Source organism: Polyodon spathula, chromosome 31, assembly GCF_017654505.1.
Source record: "Polyodon spathula isolate WHYD16114869_AA chromosome 31, ASM1765450v1, whole genome shotgun sequence".
Classification (NCBI taxonomy): Eukaryota; Metazoa; Chordata; class Actinopteri; order Acipenseriformes; family Polyodontidae; genus Polyodon; species Polyodon spathula.
In genome coordinates, this window is record NC_054564.1 from 8,009,456 (window position 1) to 8,034,439 (window position 24,984).

At 46.9% G+C, this 24,984-nt stretch overlaps 2 protein-coding genes across 6 annotated transcripts in view; one reads left to right on the plus strand and one right to left on the minus strand.

Annotated features, from left to right (window-relative positions):
- Window positions 1–12,796, minus strand: part of LOC121303192 (rho-related BTB domain-containing protein 2-like) — a 28,278-nt gene extending 15,482 nt beyond the window's left edge. Inside the window, exon 1 of the mRNA XM_041233728.1 lies at window positions 12,431–12,796. The gene's annotated coding sequence lies outside the window, so the exon portion shown is untranslated. The remainder of the gene's footprint in view (window positions 1–12,430) is intronic.
- Window positions 1–24,238, plus strand: LOC121303191 (vinexin-like). Of its 5 annotated transcripts, XM_041233722.1 has the most exons (22): window positions 5,097–5,269; window positions 7,027–7,137; window positions 9,582–9,669; window positions 11,189–11,488; window positions 11,634–11,724; window positions 11,881–12,125; window positions 12,999–13,062; window positions 13,567–13,605; window positions 14,051–14,174; window positions 15,425–15,548; window positions 16,495–16,548; window positions 16,823–16,930; window positions 18,133–18,179; window positions 20,129–20,247; window positions 20,352–20,410; window positions 20,946–20,992; window positions 21,243–21,357; window positions 21,714–21,839; window positions 22,213–22,962; window positions 23,341–23,444; window positions 23,570–23,676; window positions 24,034–24,238. In XM_041233722.1, exons 3-22 carry the CDS (start codon window positions 9,628–9,630, stop codon window positions 24,093–24,095), a joined length of 2,727 nt encoding a protein of 908 aa, XP_041089656.1. In that variant the 5' UTR covers window positions 5,097–5,269; window positions 7,027–7,137; window positions 9,582–9,627; the 3' UTR covers window positions 24,096–24,238. The 5 variants fall into 5 exon arrangements, with proteins under 5 accessions (XP_041089655.1, XP_041089656.1, XP_041089657.1 ...); XM_041233721.1 differs by lacking the exons at window positions 5,097–5,269; window positions 7,027–7,137 and adding an exon at window positions 1–111; XM_041233723.1 differs by lacking the exon at window positions 5,097–5,269 and having other exon boundaries at window positions 7,039–7,137; window positions 14,072–14,174.
- Window positions 24,239–24,984: the final 746 nt, after the last annotated feature.

Below are 24,984 nucleotides of genomic sequence, written 5' to 3' on the forward strand. Positions count from 1 at the left end.
CTCGCCTGACTGGGACGTGAATGCGGGAATTCCTTCACCTCTCAGAACTCCACGCTGCTCCACTACCACAGGAGAACCTTTAAACGTGTTCATTAAATAAACCAAGATTCCGTAAGTACACGCATCTGACTGCTGATTCCTCTGAGGTTCAGTAACACAAGTGGCTTTAAAAAAAAAAAGGTTTTATGATGCTGAGAACGGTAGAATTATAGTCAAGTGTTATGCTTTAATAGTGCGTGCGTGTGCGTGTGTAGGGACAGCTGAGCTAGGACAAATTCATTGGGCACAAATGAATTTTGTGACACGCATCTGTTTCGATAAGCATGATGGTTATCTGAAGATAAGATTAAATCCCCTTGCAGCTCAGGCGTTGCAGCATCGCTCCTTATGCAACTACCCTCCCTTGTCGTCTTGAAATTACCAAGCAGTCTACTTCTGAAGATGAAAATAATTACTAAGATGTTGGGTTCCTCTGCCAGATGTTATGTCTTTACCCTGCTCCTTAACAATATCTACACCACTCTCAGCTCGCCAACGCTGTCATCTTACACGTCGAGGGGCACAGGAGCACAAAACCAAATGTTTACTGAACAATCTCTGATTTCATATTTGGGAGCGGCTGAGTCTAATTTAAAGAGAGGGGATGAAAGCGTGTGCTTCCCAGTTATATATACAGTGTTTACACTGTTCATCCTCGTCAATCCATTGATGCAATCGCCTGCTTCTTTCATCGGGGGATAGTCTATAGTCAGCGATCTGCGTCTGATTTATCTTCCACCCTCTTCTCTCTGTCTCCTCTTTCTCCTCTCGGTCTGTCCACAACACTTCTCTTCATGCTTTCCACCCGCCCTTCCCAAATGATCTTCAGTGGCAATGCAGAGAGACAGGGGCACTGCAATGGCAATGCAGAGAGACAGGGGCACTGCAATGGCAATGCAGACAGACAGGGGCACTGCAATGACAATGCAGACAGGCAGGGGCACTGCAATGGCAATACAGACAGACGGGCACTGCAATGGCAATGCAGACAGACAGGGGCACTGCAATGGCAATGCAGAGAGACAGGGGCAAGATGCAGGGGCACTGCAATGGCAATGCAGACAGACAGGGGCACTGCAATGGCAATGCAGAGAGACAGGGGCACTGCAGTGGCAATGCAGACAGACAGGGGCACTGCAATGGCAATGCAGAGAGACAGGGGCACTGCAATGGCAATGCAGAGAGACAGGGGCACTGCAGTGGCAATGCAGACAGACAGGGGCACTGCAATGGCAATGCAGACAGACAGGGGCACTGCAGTGGCAATGCACTTGAATTCTATTTGCAGGTTTTCTGAAAAAGTTAGCTTTGGAAATTTCCAAAACAAAACCGTTAGTTTCCCCTCTGCTTCACCCAGCGAGGAGTTTGTTTTTTTGGCTCAGAGTTAGGAAGCTGTTAGAGTGAGTCATCGCGAAGCCCTTAAATTACTGGAAACAAAGCATGTGTCTTAATCAGTAGGACAATGTTATTCCTTTGTGCACACTTTCCCTTTGTTAACTTCAGAAATCCAAACTCAATAACAGTTATAAGTGCATTACATTATTCTGACATCATTGTGGCCGAATGCATTCCCTTATAGAAATTTAATACGGCTTTGTTTGTTTAGGATACTTTTCCAGTGGTCTTACTAAGCATTTACTGTGGTTTGTCGTGTTAATTAATAATGTTTACCATCCCTCCCTCTGCTTTACAATGCTTACCTGTGCGTTAGCATGCTTTCACTGTTCACTGTTGCTATGCTTTTACTATGCTTTTACATTAATTCTTACTTTCATAAGCATTAATGATAGGTAATAAATGTATATATATATATATATATATATATATATATATATATATATATATATATATATATATATATATATATATATATATATAATATAAATGAGAGAAAGAGAACAAACTGTGCATCGTAAAGCACAGGGAAGATGAGTAAGATGCATAGTAAAAGCAGACTTGCCAGTATTACCAGCATGGGGGAATCACCATGGGAATCATTTCCAGAGCAGATCCCCCTTCCTGCTCTCCTTCCCCTCTGACACAGTGCCCTGGCAGAGGTGGGCAGCACTAATTGAACACGGCTCTGTGTTTGTGTGGCAATGTCTATTATTTCCAGCTGCAGGATGGAAACTATTAGACTGATCGCTCTACAAGCTGCCCAGTGACTGGCTGGTGGGTGTAACACTCTCAGACTCACACAGCCTGACTCTCCCTCCCTCTCTTCAGTGCACAGCTGAGCCTCTGGATTTTACAAAGCAGAGTTAGCAGCAGCTGAATCAAGACGTTACACACCCGTAAGTACTGTACAGATCTTTCTCTTCTAGTTGTTTCTGGGGCAGCGCGTTGCCTCCTTGTTTTTTGTGGTGCTCAGGCTGTGACTGAGTTTCTTAGCTTCATCAACACTGAAAAAATAAATTTGTTTTCCAACATAGCTTTCTCTGTGGGAAGCACAGGCTGGGCCACGCCCCCTCCTGGTCAGTCAGAGACTCGCAGGCTGGACCGCGCCCCCACCTGGTCAGTCAGAGACTCACAGGCCGGACCTCGCCCCCTACTGGTCAGTGTGGGACACACAGATACACAGGTTGCAGGAGTTATCACAACTGTAGGGGGGCGCTCCTGCTGCATGACTTGACAAGCTCAGCTTCTGAATAGCCGTGCATGTCCAGATACAAGAAGTATGGAGGATTTTGCAAATGCATTCCAACGCCTCAAGAGTTGTGACTTATATCCTTTATATATCTACCAGCATGAAAACCTCTGGGGGGAGAATTTCACTTACCGCTGAGTGATCGGTGATATAGAAACGCTAGGCGCTCAACATGTGTGAAAATGTTAGACCGCTTTGTCTTAAGGTGCTTTCACATGAGTTCAGGGAGCTTTTGCTAAACATAAAGAGCGTTGTTGTTTTCTGAACCTTGCCCTATGGTCTACGCAAAGGATTTAGACAACATACATGATTCATACCTTTCCAGCAAGTCCTTACACTGCCCATATGGATAGTAGATTTGGCTGAAGCTGCCTGTTAGTTACAGCCGGTGATCTCAAACCCACACTACTGGTATATATTAATCTTCCGTGGGATTCAGATAGCTGCAGGCGCTGTGGTGTCTGTACAGCTTGTGAGCCTATGAAACTGATCAATCATGCAATCTCAAGGTATGGAGGTAAGAGCATGTCCAAGCTAAACCTGCACAATGCTTTCTCAGTTTTCCCCATACTTTCCGCATGGTTTTACGAGGCATATTCTCTACCATGGTTTGCCCTGTTTTTTAATATGCTTTACCAGACCTCTCTGTGCTTTACAGTGCTTCCCTATGCTTTACCAGACCTCTCTGTGCTTTACAATGCTTCCCTATGCTTTACCAGACCTCTCTGTGCTTTACAATGCTTCCCTATGCTTTACCAGACCTCTCTGTGCTTTACAATGCTTCCCTATGCTTTACCACACCTCTCTGCGTTTTGCAATGCTTCCCTATGCTTTACCATGTTTCCCTATGCTTTGTTGCACTTTGACATTCGTGCACTGTGGTGCTCTTTTATAAGAGCAATCGCATTTTAAACTGGTAAGGTTAGTAACCCCCCCACCCCCACCCCACTTGGTGATCTTAAAATTGTGCAATGATCCGCGTTCCAGTCTGCTTAGAAACCAGCTGAAAACTGCTCCCTGAAAACAAAGCGTTCGCCACACAGCAAGGGGAATGAAGTTTACAAGCAGTTACTAGCCTCCCTCAGTCCTCTGTACTTGTGATGATGTTCCAACAGCCTCGCCTGCGGCTGCCTCCTCAATTGAAAGAGCGATTCATTAACTCTTTGAGCGCTGCATGCCTCTCACGGCAGGCTGGGAGCGATCCTTTCATTGACAGAATTCACCTTTAAGAGAGTAAGCCAGCCTGTCCTTAGAGGATCCACTCCCTATGAGTCAGGCTGCGCACGCGCGTGGTAAGCAGCATGGCTGAACCAGGGAATCTGTCCGTGTTTCACTGCTTTGACTGATATAAAAAAGTGGGGTTTTTTTCCACTGCAATCGCTTATAAATGACGCAATCCTTCCGAAAAAACAACGCAATTTGTTTGCATAAAGTCAAGTGGTATGCATTAAAAAAAAAAAAAAAACTTTTGACTTCTTGACTTTATTTGGCACATTTTTGTAGGCTTACTGTAATTGCTGCACAGCTAGCGAAGAACCAGAAGGCAGGCTGCCCAGTTCACAGACATGTTCCTGAGAGGGGGAAGCTTCTGTGTTTATCTTAGGTTATGTAAACAAACTGGCAAGCCAACAACGTCTGAAACCTCATCTACACATTTATGCAAGGTTAAAAGTAGCGAGCATGTATGTTAAGCATGTGCTAGAGATATCAGAAGGAAGCGGGTCAGGCATGCTGTATCTTAGCAGAAGGTCACATGGATACTGTGCTGAAGTATTGATAGTAGACTCTTAAGCTGTGTTTGCATTGCCATTAACCCTGTTCTGAGCCCCACTCTCAATGCGCTGTTCCATGGTTGCGCTGGCAGACAGTTCATTCACGTTTCAACAGTAGCTCAGTGGTTGTAGTGCTGGGCTGCAGTGTGGAAGGCAGTGGGTTTGAGTAGCTCAGTGGTTGTAGTGCTGGGCTGCAGTGTGGAAAGCAGTGGGTTTGAGTAGCTCAGTGGTTTGAGAAAGAATGCGCTGGGCTGCAGTGTGAAAAGTGGCAGATCTGGATAGCTGCACACTAACAAAAAATAAGCCGTGAAGTTGTTCAGACTGTTATATAAATATATATATTTTTTTTTTCTTCACTGCCCACAGTATGCAAAAGAAACACAGTGCAGTATCAGAGAGCAGCCATAAAAACAAAACCAAAAGTATTTGTGTAAGAGGGCAGGGTGGTATTTGCATTGTGCTCCCGATATGGCTAACCCTACCCTGTGAAATATCACCTTACCACACAAAGAGCTTCCTTCATGGCAGGGGCAGCCAGAACGGGCAGTGTTTAGCACCAGCCCTTGGGTTGCCATGGCGATTCCTGTCAGCGTCTCTCTGAAGTTCTTCCCAGAGTCAGGGAGTGAGGCGAGTCAGTGCACTGTGCTGTGCGGAGCCCTGCAGAGCATTGACTGACCAAGGAGAATGAGAGGAAGCAGATAGTCCATCCCTGTGAGTCTCCAACTGAAACCCAAGCCTGATTGAGAAGACACACTTAACATTGCGCTGATTGCAAAAATAAACCAGCCTTTTCTACAGCACACGGGAGGAGGTTTGTCTTTCAAATGTGCATTTCCCTTCACTGGCAAATCTCAGGTTTACTGGTTAAGCTGGTTTGAGCGAAGCTGTAATACTTCCCCGGGATCTGGTTTTGCTGGGGTTTAAAAAAAAAACCAATCCTCTGATGAAATCTGTTTCTTCTTAATTCCACTGGAAATGTATCTGGCTAGTGCCCTTTCTCTGCTGTTCAGGAGTATTGCTTTCCATGAAGTGCCTCTAATCACTGTGTATTTACAGAGCACTTACTTAGTAAATACATGTGGGCTTACACAGAATTACATTGTTATTATGCATAGTAAAAATGTACTTAACATGGAAATATTTTTGCAAGATATATGCAAAGGGGTTGGGGGTTGTGGTTGGGGTTGGGTTGGGTTTGGAGTTTGGGGTTGAGGTTGGGGTTGGGTTGGGGTTGGGGTTGGAGTTTGGGTTGGGGTTGGGGTTGGGGTTGGGGTTTGGGGTTGGGGTTGGGGTTGGGTTGGGATTGGGGTTGGAGTTGTGGTTGGGGTTGGGGTTGTGGTTGGGGCTGGTGTTGTGGTTGGGTTTGGGTTTGAGGTTGGGGTTGGGGTTGGTGTTGGGTTGGGTATTGGTTGCGGTATGGGTTGGTGTTGTGGTTAGGATTAGGGTTAAATACACATCTATTTAGATATAATCACATCTCTATAAATATCTGAGTATAAACACCTGTCTACAAACAGGCAGGGCGCATTATTGCCAGCTGTTTAAATAAGAGTAGGTCCTTCAAGTGTTCAGTGTTTGCATAGTTACTTGTTTTATGTATTCAACACAAACAGTGCTTCTTGCTGTTTTTAGTATGTCCACAGTATACAATAAAAAGCAATGGCACGTTGCATAGTTCTGGAAAGCATTTTTATTACCTGCTGCTCTGACCTGCAGTGTGGGAAAAATCCTGGGTGACACTTTCCATGAAGTGCCTCTAATCACTGTGTGTTTAGAGAGCAGTTACTCAGTAAATGCATGTGTGCTTACAGATCATTGCAATGTGATTATGCATCGCTACAATGTGCTTAACGTGTGAATGTTTTTGCACGATACAACCCCAACCCCTGTGTTCTTACATGCAGCATCTCGTGCAAAACAATTTCCAGGTTAAGTGCACTGTAACTGTGCATAATCGCGCTGTAGAGACGTGCAAACACACACTCATTCACCAAGTGTAAATACACAGTGATTAGAGTCACTTAATGGAAAGCATTACCGGCTCTGTGTAAATGCATTAGCCGGGGTCTTGCCACGTTCTCTTCAGTGGCATTGCAGTGGCTGTGTGCCTGGCAGCAGTAATAGAAAGGGACTGAATGCTCGCATTGTCATACCAGTGGAATCTTATTATCGTGAACCATCGCCCAGAATGCATTGCATTTCTACAGCTCCTACCTGCCTGCATTGCGTTATGAGATGTGTTAGTTCAGACTAGTCTGCTGTGCGCCGGGATATTCGGTTACCTGGTGTGCTTCACCGCTATCTCTGGTGTCACAGCAACATGGCTGGAGAGAGAACAAGGACAAGGCTGTCACTTTACCTAGAGGGGAGGGAGGGGACTTGTTTTAGATGCTCAGGACCCTACGTCATTCAGAGAACCTGTCAGGAACTGACCCACACACACACGCACACACACACACACACACACACACACAGACACACACAGACACAGACTCCGCCTACCTCTGTGACAGGGAACTCTCTCTCTCTCTCTCTCTCTCTCTCTCTCTCTCTCTCTCTCTCTCTCAGTCTTCAAACAAACTCAAAACAGTCCACTCAAGCTGAAAGCTGGTCATCGCCAAATCGACTGCACACTACAGACACCCAGGCAGGACATGGCGATCTTCTGAAAGCGACACGGTAGGAATTGCCTTTCTGCTGACTAGAAACTATTTCCAAAGTGTATTTCTCTAAACTGCAGAAGCGCCACGTCCAATTTCATGTATTTCAGCAAACCATGGTAAGAATGTTTGATTGAGGTTTGCATTAAAGAACGCCTTTTATAAACGCCTGCTAGCAAATGTAAACAAACTGCAGTGTAAACAAGGCCTGCCTTCTCAGAGCACAGCATGCTTATCCGCAGTGGAGCAAACACATGCCAGAGAATTTCAGTCGTCTTGAAATGGTTTATTATTCCATCCTAAAAGAGCACCAAAGCTGAGTCAATCTCGCAGCCTGCCAGCGTACCTGCTTGGCTGGCACCCGATCTTGCCTGCCTAGTTTCAGAAACAGGTCCATCTTTTGATTCCATTGGGTAGAGGATCAGAGGGTTAGGATCCTGTTTTTGTTTGGTGCAATGCCTGACTTCACTGGCATGGCATTCAAAGTGCTGTTAACCTGGGAAGTTACCACTGTGTTGCAGACACTGCCAGCGGAGGGAAAAACGATAAAGCAAGCCCTCCCAGCCGTTCTGCATTGGTGTTACATTAAGGATCCATCTATGTTACATCAACCAATCACTGTTCAGGATTTCTCAAGAACAACGAGGACACTTTTTTTATGTTTAGCTGGCGTGCAAGAGACGAGGATGAGCTGCGTTTTGATTGGCTGAACGCGGTAAAGAAAGCGGGCGAGGTCCGCTCTCTGTGCGCTCACACTGGGAAACGCTTCATGATGCTAATTTAGCTGCTCTGCGTTGCACTCTTGGAAACAAGCCTGACTTAAGGCATGGTGACAGTTTTTGCCTCTTCAAAGGAGTGCTGCTTAATGAACTGAACGGCTCAAGGTTTTTACCTTATTTGGCTCGGCAGCTGCTCAAGAACTCCCTGGGAAAGAGCAGCGTTCTTGCTTTATTTGAAAATGTTTAGCTTATTAGCTGCGGCCGTATTTGTGTTAATAGACAAGTCTTAGCTGTGCTGCTCCTGCAGGCACAAAGTGAATAAACAGAACTAATGGAAGAATAGTTCATGCATTTATAAAAGACAGCCCCTGCCCCGCTAGGTATCAACCCCCAAGTCACTCATATTCATTGAAGTGGGTTTATTTCTTTAAGAACACTACAGCTGTAGTATAAAGCATAGGGACAGCATGGGACAACTGGAAAATAACTTGCAGATTTACTTTGAGCCCTTAAAGGTACAAGGGACATATCAAACAAAAATGATTGTTTGCAATGAGGCGCACGAAACCGGGTTTACAATGTACTAACAGGTTGGATCTGCTCAACCAAATGGTCCGATTCCTCCTCGTGAGACCCGAATCTCTCTCAAATGTGTTTCAAGAAGAAGAAGCCATTTGTACAGGAGCGCAGTTCTTAAGGGGTAAACTTGTCTGTCAATAGCAAAACCCGATCCTGTCGTCTCCGGACAATAGGACCAGAGCGACCCAAACAGAAGTCTTGCCTTCCTGTCTTCGGCCTCACGTCATAGTACAGAACCACTGGCACCGTGGTGCTGGCTACTGAAGATCCTTCGGGAAGGGTTCTGACCGTGTCCTGCAATTCCATTTGGTCTGGTGCTGTGCCAGACCACCCTGTCTGCTCTGTTGGAATATCTGGCACGCTCCCTCATCGGAATAGATTCTTCTTTGTGCACAAATTCTTTCTTTTTGCAAAGTGATACAAACTTGCCAGCTTAGCGTCAACAACAGCCCCCGGAATGGAGCCCCCAGTTACAGTGTAACGATCCCAAACTGTGGTTCTGTAATCTGTCTCAGGTCCCTGATTATTTTGATGATGCTAAACTTCTGGCCAGAGCTGTAGCTCGTAGTCCTGTGAAGGCCAATCTCAGAGTTTAAAGAAACAGGCTTTGAAGATGACAGAACTGCAGTGAACGAAAGTAGGGCATGCTTGATGTTTTTAATACCATATCAGCTAATACTTCAAGCGCTTTCCTAACTGCCCCCCCGATCCCCAGGCTCTGTTCCCTGGTTTATCATGCAGCGTTCTGCCCTTCCTTTGCCAGGTTATATAACAGTTTCACAAGGCCTGTGTGAATCTGCCGTCTCAGAGCTAGATGACTCACCCCGCTGGTGACTCGCATCCCCGGCACTGCAGCCAGGAACTCGCTGGGGAGAAGGGCAGTCCGCTGGCCGGAAGGTCAGGCAGCTGCTCTAGTGGTCAGACAGCTTGCGACAGAAAAGTTTCTGAGAAAAAGTCTTCTACAGAGTTTGTCAGTTTTTCCAAGCACACTCGACGCAGCCTCCAGCAACACCCTCGAGACAAGAGCTCTGGACTTTATTAACAAGTTCAGTTGTGAGCCGCTTCCCCTGCGAGTCGGACCCGAATGGGCTCGGAGGCTGTGCGGTGCCCTGGACCCTGTGTGACATTTGCTAATTAGGAACTGCGTTGTGTGATGTCATTGCAGGGCAACAGGATTATACCCATGATGCTCTGCTGAACATCTGAAGTGGATGAGTTTTGCGAAGAGACAGCCAGGTGACATGCAGCCACAGGTAAAGCTTCAGTTCAAGTTTAACACTAGCACTGTGATAGCTCTCCAGTGTAAAGCATAGGGCAGCATTGTAAATCCTGCAGAGGGATAGCCATGCATATTAAACATGACAAACCATTGTAAAAATAGTTTAAATTAAAGCCTATAGAGAAAGCATTGGAAACTACAAAATCACAGTGGTAGACTTTTATACTGGAGTTTACCCATGCAACATATTAACCCTTTGCTGCCCAGCGTCCAATGTATTTGACATCGAGAAAACAGGCCTTGAATAGGTATGAGGACAGCAAAGGGTTAAACAGTGTTGTACAACTATGTAAACTAGTGACTCTAATTATAGTGAGCTTTACTGTGTAATCCCCTCCACTCTCATTAAACCGGACAATCGATCTTGGTATTTGTAATACAAGACTGCCATCTCCTGGTTGTAAGTGAGCACTGCATTCAGAGCTACAGAACTCTGAGGAGGATCCAAGCTTCTAGAATAGCAAAGTCAATGAGATAAGTTCTCCACTAGGAAGGAGCCTGCTTAGGGTTAATTAGGTCTTTAAAACATTTTTTTTTTAAAACTGTTTGAACTCAAGTTACTGTTCCAGCCCTTCACGCTTAATCATCTTCAAAAGACCTTTAAATTCGTCACGGCTTTGCAATGGAGGCTGGTCATTGGCTGATTAATTCTGCTGGCTGTCCATTAAAAAAATAACTGGAGGGTGATGCTGTGGAAAAAGCACGAATGGTAAATTCCCCCCCTCCCTCCGTCCCCCCACCTGCCTCTGTGGTTCCCATGGCGACCCCTCCCAGCAGCTCTGTGTGTGTGTGTGTGTGCGTGTGTGTATGTGAATGAGGGATTCTCCCACTGTGTACACTGAGTTCATGGGAATCTCGTCTGTCCTTCTCACAGCCTGTGAGAGAAATTTAAAACACGTATTTTAGGATACAATTAAATCCAAGTCACAGGACTGGAATAACGATGTGAGTGTTTTATACGGCTTTCGATCACTGCGTGCAGAATCGCACCACGCTCACTTGCCTGTTTTATAATGCTGGTATACAGGAACGTGCACCGAAATTAAATTTTGACAAGAAACCAAACATGTGTCAGCCAGAGGGAAGCTATGAATTTAAGCAATAACTGATTTAAAAAAAAACACACACAGGTAGGTCATAATTGGGAGGGCAGTTCCTCCCCTTAGACCCGCTCCCACCCCTGTTGTTATAGAAACTCTATTTGGTTTTGGTTTTGGGGGCTAGTGGGGAGGGATTAACTTTACAACACAAGCAAGTAGTTTCGGAAGCCATGCTGGTAGAAACGATGACAGATTAAATCTTTTGAACAATCTGCATGAAGTTTGTGTCTAGTTTTAGCCACTTCTCCATCGCATGCATTACAGTTGTTTTGCATAGACCTTGGGCCCTGTTGCAGGTACCACAGCTGTACATGACGGCTGGTGCCTTTCTGCTAACTCTGTGTGTTTGCACTGTTTTAAATCTTCACTGTCTTCATGTCTCCTGGCTGTCAGGGCTCTGGTGCATCCCAGCAGCGTCGAGCGGAGGAGTGGGGTTATCAGAACGGCTCACAGATCACATTCTCTGGCAATGGACCGGGCGATCGACACCAACACACCTCCCCCCCTGCCCTACTGCGCTTCACTCAAACCTCCCACCTGGAAACAAACATCCCGGGCTTCCCTTCCCTGGAAGAATTCATTCCAGCCCACCTGCAGAGGGAAGCAGGCCAAAGAGGGCTCACCTCCCCCGGGCTGCTCACCCCTCCTCCCAGTCCCTACTCATCGGGCTTCAAGACACAGCCTGCACACAAGGCAAGGGCTGCTCCATTTCCTTTCCAGAATGCAATGTGGGAACGCAATGTTCTTTTTATGGGTAATGGTAGCTTCAAGAATAAAAAACAAACAAACCAACGAGCACACTGGCTGATCTAAGCAGAGCTGGGTTTTTTTCTCTTAGATCACGGTGGTCAAAGGCGACGGCTCCCACACCCTGAACTTCGATTCCTACGAACCCACGTTTCGATCACCCGCCCACAATCTACACGGGGGTAAGAGCCGGGGGGGGCACTTGTGATTTTATCATCTATCGTGGTCTGAACGCTTGAGAATAGAGATCTCTTTAACCGAGTGAACTAGAACCACATTTTAAAATAACAAGTTTCTTTCAAAGCTGCACAGTTGAGACCTCTCTCGTCTCTCGACAGGCTGGCAGGTGAACAGATCCGGCCCGGCCAGGGTGTGGCCCCTGCAGACAGACGGGGCCCCTGCTGCGGGGCCCCTAACGGAGACCCCCAGGACAAACCCATCTCCTGCAGGTCCTGTGGAACACTCCCCGAGCAGAGCGCCCCCTTCCTCGGAGACAGGGCAGCCACACCACGGGGGGAAGCTGGTCAAGTTCGCTGGGATCGGCCCCGTAGATGAGACAGGAATGCCCATAGCCTCCAGATCAGTAAGTGGAGCCGCTAACATCTCCAGCGCCAGCAACGTGGTATGATCACATCTCCTATCTCAATCCCAATAAAAACCTATTGGAATTCGAATAATTATAAATCACAAAGAAACAAAGACGCCATTCATTGGCTACTAATTTTAAAAAGTGCCGTTGCTATTTGAGCTTTGTGTCTGCACCGTGGTCTATGCACAGGACCCCTTCTGTACACAGGATGAAAGGCACTGGAAATTCTGACTCTCATTGGTGTTTTGTAATGAGCAATCCAGTGGAAAGGTCAAGTTTAAAGGGTGCATGAAACAAACCTGAACGTATTGGACTTCGTGCAGAAGTGACGTCAGGCAGTTCTTATTTACTTTGCCTCCTGCTCGCAGCCTGGTTTAGTAATGACGAGCACGCAAGGGAATGGTTCTCACACCTCCCCATCATTCAAGGCTTCTGGTTTCTTCTTTTGCTTGTCCTTGAAGCATGTTGGATTAGTGATCTCACCTTGAGCACCTGCGTAGGGGCGCTGGAAGACTGGAAACCAAATACCACGAGAGAAAAGAGATCACTTTGTGCAGCCAGCGTTCTGCGTCTAGCAGGGCTGGGTATTCCAAATGTCTTTACCTTTTCTTCTTTCCTTCTTTCATTACTTCTTTCTCTCCTTTTCTTCCTTCTTTCCGTGTCTTTCATTCTGTCTTCTTTCTCTTTCTTTATTCCTTCCTTCTTTCCTTGTCTCTCTCTCCTTTCCTTTTTTCTTTCCTTATTTCATGGTCTGTCTTCTTTTCTTTCTTTCTCTCCTTTCTTTCTGTCCTTCTTTCCTTGTCTGTCTCCCTTCGTTCTCCCTGTCTCTCACGGTTCTCTCTCTCTCTCTCTCTCTCTGTGTGCTAGAGTGTACACAAGCCCAGGGACTGGTACAGGAGCATGTTCAAACAGATCCACACGAAGACTCCAGGTAACAAACCCTTTCCCAGCCGTTCTTTACAAAACATTCCTTTCCTCAGAGTCAGTCCTGAAAAAACAAAGCACACTGCAGGGTCACACGAGCAGCGAGGAAGAAGCTGCAGATTACAGGTCAAGACGCAGTGTCACAAAGACACCCAGAAAGAAGCCCAAGTGCCTCTGCTTAGGGGCTTAGGAGATTCCACCCCGGTGTGCCGTAGTAAACATTATGTTTTGATTATGACTTTCCCAACGTTTCAGTGTGTTTGACACACCTTTGTCAAGGGAAAGTGTGCTTGAAAACAAACAGTGGAGGTGCATAGAAACTACACTCACTTATTTCTGCTGAATTCTATTTGTTTGTGATGTCATGTACTGCAGTTAATGATGTAACACTCTCCTTCTGTATATTTCAGGCAGGCAGAACGCCCATCCCTCCAGCGGGCGTGACGATAGCACTGTCCTTGGTCTGATTGGCCCATGCCTTAACCACTGTATCGTTTATTGTTCTTTTCAGAATTTGACTTTGACTGTGGTGGACCCAATGCGTCAGACGGTAAGCTGCGGTGACCTCTTAAACAGTAAATCGAATTTCAGGTTAGAAGACGCCGCTGTGTAGCGCATTTAGGAATGGGGATGAAAAAAACCCTTCAATAGCCCGACAGCTAGAATCATGAGGAAATTCTGCAGCTCGATGGATCATGGCTGCCTGAATGTCTTCTTCTAATCATCTTCTCTGTCTGCAGCCCAGCAGAACCATCTGTGTTTGTACTGCTGGAACCCCCTGGAGAGGTTTACACAAAAAGAACTGGGAGCTTCGTCTCTCAGTCTCTCGCCATTCATTAAACTGCTGAGTGCCTTTAAACCAATTAAGAGTCGTGGCACTGTGATGGCGTGCGAGCTAGAGAAGGGGCACAGTCAGGGTTTTGCTGCACGCTGAATTTGGTTGTTGTCTAACACACTGCAAGTGGAGTTTTGAATGACGTTCCCATCACTGGCAGCTTGGTGTCCCCCTGTCCCAGGTGAAGACCCTAGCCGCCGCCCTGCAGAGCTGGACGTCGTGGACGGAGTCTGTCCTGATGGAAATCTCTCTGGACTCTCCCCATACGGTGCTCTGCCTGACTGGTAAGTATCCTTCGCTCTGACATGCGCTGGTGGCTTTTCAAGCCTGTCATTCTGGTCCTCTGGTAATGTGTGAGTCATACAGTCAGGGAGGGGAGTGCAGGGGAGCATACTAACTGTGCCAAGTTCCTGGTCTTGGCTGGGGATTCAGAAAGGAGCGTCACATTGGGTCTGGTGCTCCCACGATCGCCAGAGACCAGCTTGAGGTCGCGAGGCGCCTGGCCTGTAGGGGGTCGCTGTAGTGCTCTGAGCTTAAGGGGACACCTGCTGGGCTGGCCGTTGTCCTCTAGAGGTCGGCAGCTCAGCCACCTCCTCTCTCGAGCTCTGGGGATCGGAGGACGCCCGCTGACCTTGAGGGAGAGTAAATAGGCAAAATTGGGGCAAAAATAACCTGTTCCCTTGTTAACCAAGTAAATGAGAACACATACCAGCCAGCAGCGGTGACCAGGCCAATAAGACTCAAAGATAAGCAGTAATACTTTATATATTATGTCATCATCACCAGACGATTAGATCACAGCATTTCCTGACCACAGTGTTTCTATGTATCGCTCCTTTTGACGCTAAACCACAGTGGCTCACAATGGGTGTGGATTAATCCCCTTTTAGATTTTAGTTCTGCGTCGTTAGCAGGTGCTTTTCTCCTTCAGCAAACATCCTGCCATTAAAAGTGCAGATTAAAAGGCTTTGTGAGTTCTCCCGCTGCGCTCTTTCCAAAGTTATTTCAAGAATGGGTGTTTTTTTTATGAGTAGCTTTAGTATTCACAAAACAGGGAGCAGCCAACAAAAAAAAACACAAGCTCTCTAAAAAAGACCTGCTGCATCTCAGCATGAGAACGCATCGCAGCGTGAAGCGATAACGTCCAAATAAGAACATGGATTGTTTTTGTCTTTCTCAATGAATTTAAAAACGCAGAACAGACATAGTGCAGAACATAAGAGATTCAGGGTGTGCCTTTAGACTCATTTTAAAGGAAGCTGATTGAAAGGAGAATCGTGGGGTGGTTACTCCAGTTAATAAAATCAAACAGTAACGTTTTGATACCAAGAGATTTGGCGACAGCCCTGCGCTGAAAACAAAACAGGAGAAAGGAGTGTTAAGCATGTCCCCCTTCAGATCCCAGTGAAGTGGGACAGCCAGGGCTTTCTCAAAGAAGGAATACAAAAGAGCAACACACTGACACGTCTGGATCTGTTCAGGCAGGGGCTGGTCTCCGCAGTAATAAATCAGCTAGTCTCGCTGGCTGTTGCAGGAGTGAGCTGGGGCCTGGAGACATAGGGCGTGACCCAGGGAGGGCGGGCAGGCAGAACCCAGAACCGAGGAGCATATTCGACTACGAACCCGGCAAGACGACCGCTCTGGAGCAGCAGAACCAGGTAGGACCGTCAGGCAGCTCCCCTGAGACACCTTTACCACAGTTACAGCACAGTGGCATAGAGCACAGTGAGACATGGTAGAGCACAGAAAGGCATGGTAAAGCACAGTGAGGCATGGTAAAGCACAGAGAGGGGTAAGGTAAAGCACAGAGAGGGATTGTAAAGCAGAGAGAGGGATTGTAAAGCACAGCGAGGGATTGTAAAGCACAGAGAGGGATTGTAAAGCATATTAATAAACATGTAAACCAGGGTATGTAGGGGTAAGTAGTGTGAGTAGGGGGTAAACTGCTACCGTTGCACACTTACTGAGGTCAGCTTTGAAAAGTGGTCTTCTGTGAGATTTTAAAGGGAAGGGTTGAACTCTAAGATGTTCTCTCCACCCATGGACGGTTTGCCCTGGTTTTTCCTTGGCCAGGAGTTTGAATTTACCCCACAAACAGGTGCTGCACAGCTAGAAGAAACACAGGGAGCTGTACTGAGACTCAAATTAGACACACATTTTGAAGTATTTGTATAAAATGTAGTTTTAATTCAGTGCATGCATGGCCCATTAGTGTGGCTTTGTTGTTGTGAATCATAGACTAGCTGCTACATACTGTAAAGGTTTTGACTAGCCTCGACTTGCACTGATTCACAGACCTGCCACAAAGCGACTCTACTGGTTTATCCTGCCTGTATTTAAAGGCTGCGCTTGTCCTGGGATCAGGCAGGATCAGCTGTTTTTTCAAATACAAATAAAAATGAGTTACTCAAACACACAGACTGAAGAAACCGACTTGCTGCAGGGGAGGTCTTAGCTGTGGATTTAGCGATTTGACCCCGTCTCGATGAATCAGACATGGAGGGAATGGCAAACTGCAGGGGTAGCGTGCAGCTCTATTGTGGCGTGGTAAACTTTTACAACGGGTAGCTGACCCACTGCCATGTTTCCCATCATGCCTCTCAGATCCAGAGGCCCCTGACAGAGTCTCCACCAGGGCGGCGCTCTCCACCCATTGAGGTGAGAAACACGCCGGGCTTCCTGCCCTCCTGACTGTGTGCGTGTGTGCGTGTGTGCGTTTGTGTGTCTGTGATGCTGCAGAGTTCACTGCAGTACACTGGTTTCTCATTGTAATAAATCAACTATTGTGCAATGTTTGCTGTGTTGCGTTGTATTGTAATGTTGTGTAGTGTGTGTTGTATTGTTGTGTTGTTAGTTATGTTGTATTGTTGTGTACTGTGTACTGTATATCAGTGTAACCTCTCTCCTCATCTCCCTGGCCGGCCTCTCTCAGGAGGTTCTTGCCAAAGAGCTGAGTCAGTTTCAGGCAGAGCTGGACTCCGATATTGAGGGCATGCAGAGGCGCCTGTCTCAGAAACATCACCCCCAGAGCCCGGCTGAGGTACTGACCTGTTTGTGTCTCTCAACGCACCCAGCGCCTGCCTGCTGCACCCAAATCAAATCTCCCCACCCAGGAAAGACACCTGCGTAAAACTGGCGGGAATCTGAAGTGCTTCTGTAGACTGCATACAGAAAAAGATTTAGAGACGGAGCAGACCAAACGGGATGCGCTTCTTTCACAAGGAGAGGCCATTGCACACCAGAGTCCTGGAGTTTTACTTTAGCATTTTTCAGTGGCTAAAAAAAATTAAATTATAATAATTTCTAATCATCTGCTTCAAGTGTAAAAAGCTTAAAATGCCATTAAACTGCTAATAATAATAATAATAATAATAATAATAATAATTCCGTGAAATCAAATGAGACAAGTGGAATAGAACGAGACTTCTATGAGTCAGAAAATTACTCGAGTTTTTTTGGGGGGGGGTTTAACCCTAAAAAAAACTAGCGCCCTTCACAACACCACCACTGTCCTCGTCGCTCCTGCTCGTCAGATTAGTCGACGTTGTATTAAGACGTTATACCCGGACTGACCCACATGCACACGACAACTCGTAGCGTATAGGGGTGTGAATCAGGGTCAGGACACGAGGTCTACCAACAAAAACGATATCTCCTCTTTCTTAATAAGATATGGTACTTACAAAAAAAAAATATTAACCCCTTCCACTCCCTGTACAACAGCGGTACACTTGAACCTTGTCCCGTCAAAAGCCCTTAATTGATAGAATGCTTAGGTTCAATCTGCCAGTCGAAGACGAGTCTGGAAACTCGACTCTGGGTGACGAGAGAGTGAATAATTAAAGAGCCCAAACACCGAAGCCTGCAGCAGCGTGGCAACGCGTACGCAACGGAGGAAGGTGCAGATTGATAGGGCATTGGAAGCTTTTTACTGTTGCATTCTTAATAAAAATCACCGCCGAGCTGATTCTGGTTTCGCATGCTTTTGCAAGCTTCCCTAACCCGTTTTAAGAAGGTCCAGTCCCTGGCTTTATTCCAAGCAGGAAACTCGTGTAATGCGTAAGGCTGCTTGGAAAGGGGGGAGTCTAAGACCCAGGGTACTCTCTTTTTCTTTCTGCCTGCCCCTCCCCACACTCCTGACTGGGAGCCAGGATCTCGCTGTTCCTCTCTCATGCTCTCCCAGTGGGTTTGGCTAGTGAGCTGTTATTTATGAGGGCAGGTTTCATTGTAATCTCTTTTCAGAGTACGCCGCTGAGAACGCACTCCTGTGCCGACTCACGGGACACCAGGTGAGTCAGAAACCGCTTCCCAACTTTGTTATGTTGTTGTTTTGAATTGACAAATTAACAAAAACGTGGAAAGTAACGTTTTCAAATCTGATCTGATTTACACATCAACGGTGATGAATTTAGAAACGCTGAAATAAAACTTCAGTCCGTTCAGCGATAAACGTTTTCACAAGAAGTCTTTCATTTGTGAGGTTAATGGCGCAGGTGCAAAGTATGATTTGCACACTGCGTGTGTTTCTTATGGGCAGGGCGTTGGACACAGCAGATGATGGTAATTCATGCAGAAAACGTTCAGATTTGAATCCTGCAGAATATCTGAGTAAACGGAGGGTGGTTTGCAGTTCATGTTTTAAACAAACTGTTTTCAAACATTAGAGAGAAGGACACGGTGTGTTTTTAGTTCAACTCTGAGTCCAGTTCTAAGTTCTGGTCACAGCTCCCCAGGTCTCACACCTGTCTGCAGCGCAGTTTAAACGCAATACAATAATCTGATTGGTTTATCAGTACGCTAAGCCACGGTGTACCACATCCAATCAGACCACTGACTGTACTGCTCCCTGAAGAAATAAATGCACTAGATGGATTTGCTTGCACTGTGTGTTCGTGATCGCCTGAAGACTTTGTGAACGATAAATTCTAATGACAACCCTTACAGACTGGAAGTATTTCTCAAACTTTTGCCATAGAAACTTTGTATATTAAAAAAAAAAAAAATCATTTGCAAACCGCGCTGGGTTCCGGATCGTTCCGACTTCGTTTTTTCATTATGTGTTATTCATAACCTCGGCCAGGAATTTTACTTTAATTCTAAACAGTTGTTTTTGCATAGCACACAGTGCCACCCAGTGGTCTCAATTGTAAGTCTCTGACTTTGTGTCTGCATGCTGTAATCACAGCAAATGGAGAAGTCTTTACAGCCCCACCTGAACAGCCTGTTAAGTATCAGAATGCGAAAGCAGAATGGCAGCTGCCTGCTTGCCAGGGAGTTTGTGTTTTACAAGGTATTTAGCAAGCCTGCAGAATTGCTCAGAACTGCCTCGGGTGACTGTGCATGGGGTCTGCTGTGGAATCAGGAGCCTGTTAGCAGCGTGTGTTGGTATGAGCCTCATAGATGATCTCCTGCATCCTCGTGGACTGTGCTGAAGCAGCTCGGGCAGGCTTGTGAAGGTGCACTTTAGTCAGTAAAGCACACGCTGCAGAGGGAGAGAGAGAGAGAGAGATGCACAGCCCGTGTGGTGCACCTTTTAAGAATTCCTGCAAAAGTTAATCTTTGAGCTCTTGGCTGCTTTCTTGCATTCCTCCACTCCAGTGTTAATGTTAGCTCAAGACTCTTGGCGCACGTTGCTCTTCATTCACCCTCGTTAATGTCTCAGCGGGAAACTGAAGTAAACAAGACCTTTCGTTATCTCTCCAGAGAAAGGGCTTCAGCACCTCCTCGGCCCGTGCAAAGCGCTCTGTGGCCGTGAGGGGGATTGTGTGAACGCTGTTAGACTCCATTCTTAAAAGCACGATGGTCTTCCTCTTGGCGTTCCGGCCGGCCCTCCTAATGCTTGTGATGCAGATCTTTTGGTTTTCTGCTTGGTTTCAAGCCCGTTTCTCAGATCAGCCCCAGTGTCTTTGTGCTGGTAAGCTCCAGCTCCTGAGAGTGCTGCTGTTGCTGTGTTGATAGAAGCATCGGCACAGTCTGTGGCTCTAAGCCTTGTTCTGTCCGCCTGTGCTGATATTCTCACAGGGGGTGCAGAGAGCAGATTGAGGACTAGTACAGCAAACTGGATCTAGAACTGGAACTTGGTATAAAATGAGCAATTGCCCATGCTTATTCCATGCATTTTCTATGCAGTTTTTGTTACCTTGTTTTACCAGACTTGTCTGATGCCACGCGTAGCTGTTGCCACAAGGTCGAAAATCTGCACCCAGCCTTCGACGCAAACCTGTTGTTTCTCTTCCAGCTCTCTGACCTCACCGAAGCATCCAACTGCAAAGGGGTGGGGCCTGCCACCTGTCAGTCACCCTCACTTGAGCCCCCAGAGCGGGAGAAGGGGAGGAGCTAGCCCCACACACGGCAGGAGTGAGTTTCGCAAGTCCCACAGTGAAACCTCGTGTGTTTCAGTGCTTTGCCAGGTTACTGCTGGTAAAGTCAGCTCAGTGTGTTTCATTGTGTTCACTCCACAGCCTCGCCTGACGTTTCTGCAGCAGCCATGGATTTCCCTCCCAGACGAGAGGAGAAGAAGGTGAGACCCTGCAGAGTCTCAGGCGCGCCTCCACAGAGCAGACTGCCCGCTCCGGGCAGCTCTGTAGGGTTAGATTCTACAAATCTATAGATCTCTGTAGAAACGGGTGTGATTTACAGCTGCAGGAGAGTGTGTTGACAGTACTGCCGGGAATCACGATTCTGCTATTCCTTAGAATTATTTTCAAACCATAAGGTCCTTGAGTTAGGTTTCCCAGTGCTTTCAGGAGGGGATCATGTGTAGTTTTAGTTCATAATTGTCTCTCTTAGACCACACTAGCATTTTAAAAATAAACGCAGTCCAGTTTTTTTTTTCCTATAAAAACCTTTTCCCACTAGACTTGGCAGTGAACCTCAAAAACAAAAGTCTTTCCAGACTTGGCTGAAGAGCAGCGTGACAGTGCAGTGTCAGTAGAGCAGCATGCTTACTGCGGTGTTGTTAATATGGGATTTCTTCCAGTCCTGCAGCATGATGACTCCTCTGTTGTTAATACATGGTTTATAATAGAATCCACTCGCTTTGATTCTCTGTGCAGATGAAAGCTGCCCGCGCCAAGTTTGATTTCCAAGCCCAGGCTCCAAAGTGAGTGAACTGATCCTTTAACATTTGTGCTTTGCGTTTTTTCTGTGTGTGTTTTATGAACTCATTTTCTTAATGATGTTTCCAGTTGATGTGAGTGTTTCTGAGTTATTCCCTAAAGCTGTCTTAACCAGGCCATGCCAGGCCATGCCAGGCCATTCCAGGCCATTCCATGCCAGACCAATTTAATTGATTTAATTGATTGCAGTGCTGTCCATTAGTTAAAAAAAAACCTTTGCCCTTTGCCCCTCAGAGAGCTGACCCTGCAGAAGGGAGATGTTGTGTACATCCACAGGCAGGTGGACGCCAACTGGTACGAAGGAGAGCATCATGGGAGAGCGGGCATCTTCCCAACCAGCTATGTGCAGGTGGGTCACGTGCACAAATACGTCAGTGTGTAAGCCCACATAATCAATCGCTTTGATCAATAATAATACTGATCAGTGTGTTGGGGTGGCACTGGATGCATTAAGGAGCTGATAAAATCATTCTTAAGTGATCTGTATAGCCATCACTGTTTCCTATGTGCAAGAGGCACGCATTGTGTTAAACGTATGATTTGCAATGGTGTTTTCAGCACTGTTCTTAAGTCTCATTTCACCCCGGCACTTTCTCTGTCCATTGAAGAAAGCACGCATGCGAGGGTGGTACAGTAGTAATGTTAAGAGTACCCTCTAGTGGCCAGTAATGACATTGCTTTTAAAAAAATACTTTTCCCTGCCAGATGATCCCCCCGAGCGAGAAGCCCACCCCAATCAAGACCCCCACCGTGCAGGTGCTGGAGCACGGGGAGGCCCTGGCCCTGTTCACCTATCAGGGGGACCTGCCAGTGGAGCTGTCCTTTCACAAGGTGAGGGCACAGAGACACCCTGGAGAGGCACAGAGTTTTGATTTTAAAACATCTGTCGCCACTTGGGGGGGGGATAAATCTGTTTTTTGCTTCCTTGGTTAACTTCCACAGCTCCTTTTCTGTCACTAACCAGCCCTCTGCTTCCTCTTCCTCTGCTGGCTGATCTGCTTTCCTGACCTGGAAAGTGTGATTTAACAGCAGATATCATTTTTTAAAATGAAGATAGAGGCTCGCTGTAACATTTAATGGAATTGCAGGTAACAGTGCAGGTGAAACACCTGTTATTATAACCCTTTTGTGAGAGAGACAGCTCTGTTTCATCCACCCATAGCGGCAGCGATGAGGATTAACCCTCCTCTCCTGTCTGCCCCAGGGCGAGCGGATCTGCCTGTGCCGGAGAGTGGATGACAACTGGCTGGAGGGGAAGATCTCGGGCACGGCTCGGCAGGGCATCTTCCCGGCCAGCTATGTCCAGGTGGTCAAAATGCCCCGCACCAAGTCATGTGACGAGTACCCAGCATCCCCCAAGCCCGGCCGGCAAGCCCCCCTCAGCCCCTCCCAGCCTCCCCGGTCTCCAGACCCCCTAGCGCACCCCAGCCTCTCTTCCTCCTGCAGCAACACGGAGCCTCTTCTCTCCCCCTCCCGGCTGCTCCCTTCATCCGCAGCATGTCTCTCCCAGACCCCCCCCGGGGCTCCTTCCCCCCTCTCCCCCTCCTCTCCTCTCTCCCCCAGACTGAAGCTGGCCCCTGCCTCCCCTCGAGCTCCTTCCTTCAACCCAGCCCCCACACAGCACAGCCTCTCCCAGCGGACAGGGCAGTCCTGTCCAGGCCCCGCCCAGTTGCAGTGGCAGGCGCCCGCTCCGTCCAATCACAAGCCTGTCCCCTCCTACTCCCAGTGGACAAGCCTCCCCCCTGAAAACGGGCAGGCGGAGTCTCCAGCATTTCTGTCCAATCACAAGCCTGACCCCTTCCCCCAGTGGGCTGCTCCAGCCCCTTTTGGGCAGACCGCCTCCCATCATCGAGCTGACCCCCCTCCCACAGCTCCTCCAGGCCCCTCCCTACCCAAGAAGCAGGGAGGGTCACCAGCACCCCTGTCCAATAGCAGACCTCTGCAGTCGCCCCAGGTGAGTGCATCAAGGCTCTTTACTGTGTTTTATGAATGCAAGCCGTGTGGCACTGGTGAAGCGCTGAGGATCAGTGTGTTAAACAGACTGAAACTGATGTTCAGACAATTGTGAAGTCCTGGGATTTCTTGGTGTAAGTCGGTACTGTCGCGTGCCTGACATGGGTTACACTTGGTGAAAATCAGTAACCTGCAGCTTTTATAAAACGTGGGGATTTCTGTAAAAATCAAAAACAGCAACATTCTTCAACAATCGACAAAGTTTAATTTAGTATTACCAAAATGTTTTACAACACCTTCTGTGCAAGTTATGTAGCAAGATAGAAAAGTAATTACAAGTGTGTATGTGTTTGTGTGTGCGTTTGTCCTGTCTTTCTAGGGAACGGTTTCCTCACACTCTCTCCAGCCCAGGAATTCCAAGACCACACCCCCTCCACTGACACTGGCCAATCAAATCGACACGACACATTCCCGGCGGGTGCTGTGAGTGTTTTGTTTTGTCGGGCGATGCTCACGGATGCCCTGTTCGTACGGGAGCTCTCTGTGTTTTGTCGGGTGATTGTCGCGGTCGCCCTGTTGAAGGTCTCTCCTGTCCCGCTGTGTTGCAGGTACAGAGCTGTTTATAACTACGCTCCTCAGAACAGTGATGAGCTGGCGCTGCAGGAGGGAGATGTCGTGCAGGTGATGGAGATGTGCGATGACGGCTGGTTTGTAGGTAAGAGCAGCACCGTGTGTGTCAGTGTGTGTGTGTGAGTGTCAGTGTCTCTGTGTCAATTTGTCTATGTGTGTTTGAGTCAGTGAGTCAGTGTGTGTGCGCTTGTTGACTGTATTGTAACAATCTTCACTGGTAAACAAAACAAAATGTGAAAAGAGACTAATACAGGAGTAACATGTAAAAACTGCAATGTTACTTCTGGAAACAAAGAAATAGCTAGAATAAATAGCTAATAGCTAGAATAAATAGCTAATAACTGGAATAAATAGATAATAACTAAAATAAATAGCTAATAACTGGAATAAATAGCTAATAACTGGAATAAACAGGTAATAACTTGTTCCTTTTCTTTGCTAGGGGCTTCTGAAAGAACTCGAGCATTCGGCACGTTTCCAGGAAACTACGTGGCGCCCGTCTGAGGACACGTGGGCACGACGCCACCCCAGAGCCCTGGCACCTTCCACTAGCCAACCGGCCACCAAACCTGGACAAGCACATGGATAAAGAGGGCTATTCCATACCCCAGCTGATTACATGCAACCCCCCCCCAAGAGACTCGCTGGAATAGCCAGCCACCAGACCGGCAGTCTCAACAAATACAAGCCATGCTTCTGGACGTGATCCAGCTCCCCAGCATTGTATATAGAAGTACAATACTTTTTATAAAACAGGGCTCTCCTACACCAGTTGATTAATCTGCACTTCCCTGAAGAATTTATGAATGTATTTTTTTATTTTTTTTTTTAAATATGACATTTCAAAATCTAACATGAAACATTGTCCTACTATCGTGGCTTCCGGTAGACATATGACGATATCATTTTGTAGATTTGTTTTGATTACACGATGTTAAATAAAAGAGCAAAAATATGTTCAGAAAGTTGTTTGTTTGTTTTTTAAATCCTAAAATAGTGTGTGTTACAACACGTGTGGTCGTAGCTGTACAGTACTGGAGTGCGGCTGTTTAGATTTTGTTTACATTACCTGTGCACGGGAATGCATTTCCACAGTGTGAACGACCTTCACTCGTTTTCCAAGGGGTCACTTCCATCACAGGAAGCACCATTCCAGCCCTCTGAAATGTCTTTATAATATACAGCACTAGACCCTGATATTGATGAGATCCAGCCCTCTGAAATGTCTTTATAATATACAGCGCTAGACCCTGATATTGATGAGACACAGCCCTCTGAAATTTCTTTATAATATACAGCACTAGACCCTGATATTGATGAGACCCAGCCCTCTGAAATGTCTTTATAATATACAGCACTAGACCCTGATATTGATGAGATCCAGCCCTCTGAA

Bases quoted from the DNA above. Each gene is read 5' to 3' on its own strand.
- LOC121303191 (XM_041233721.1), top strand. From the start codon at position 9,628: ATGAGTTTTGCGAAGAGACAGCCAGGTGACATGCAGCCACAG. The intron at 16,931-18,132 runs GTACTGACCTGT...ATCTCTTTTCAG, and splicing joins ACCCCCAGAGCCCGGCTGAG to AGTACGCCGCTGAGAACGCA. The intron at 23,677-24,033 runs GTAAGAGCAGCA...TTTCTTTGCTAG, and splicing joins CGATGACGGCTGGTTTGTAG to GGGCTTCTGAAAGAACTCGA.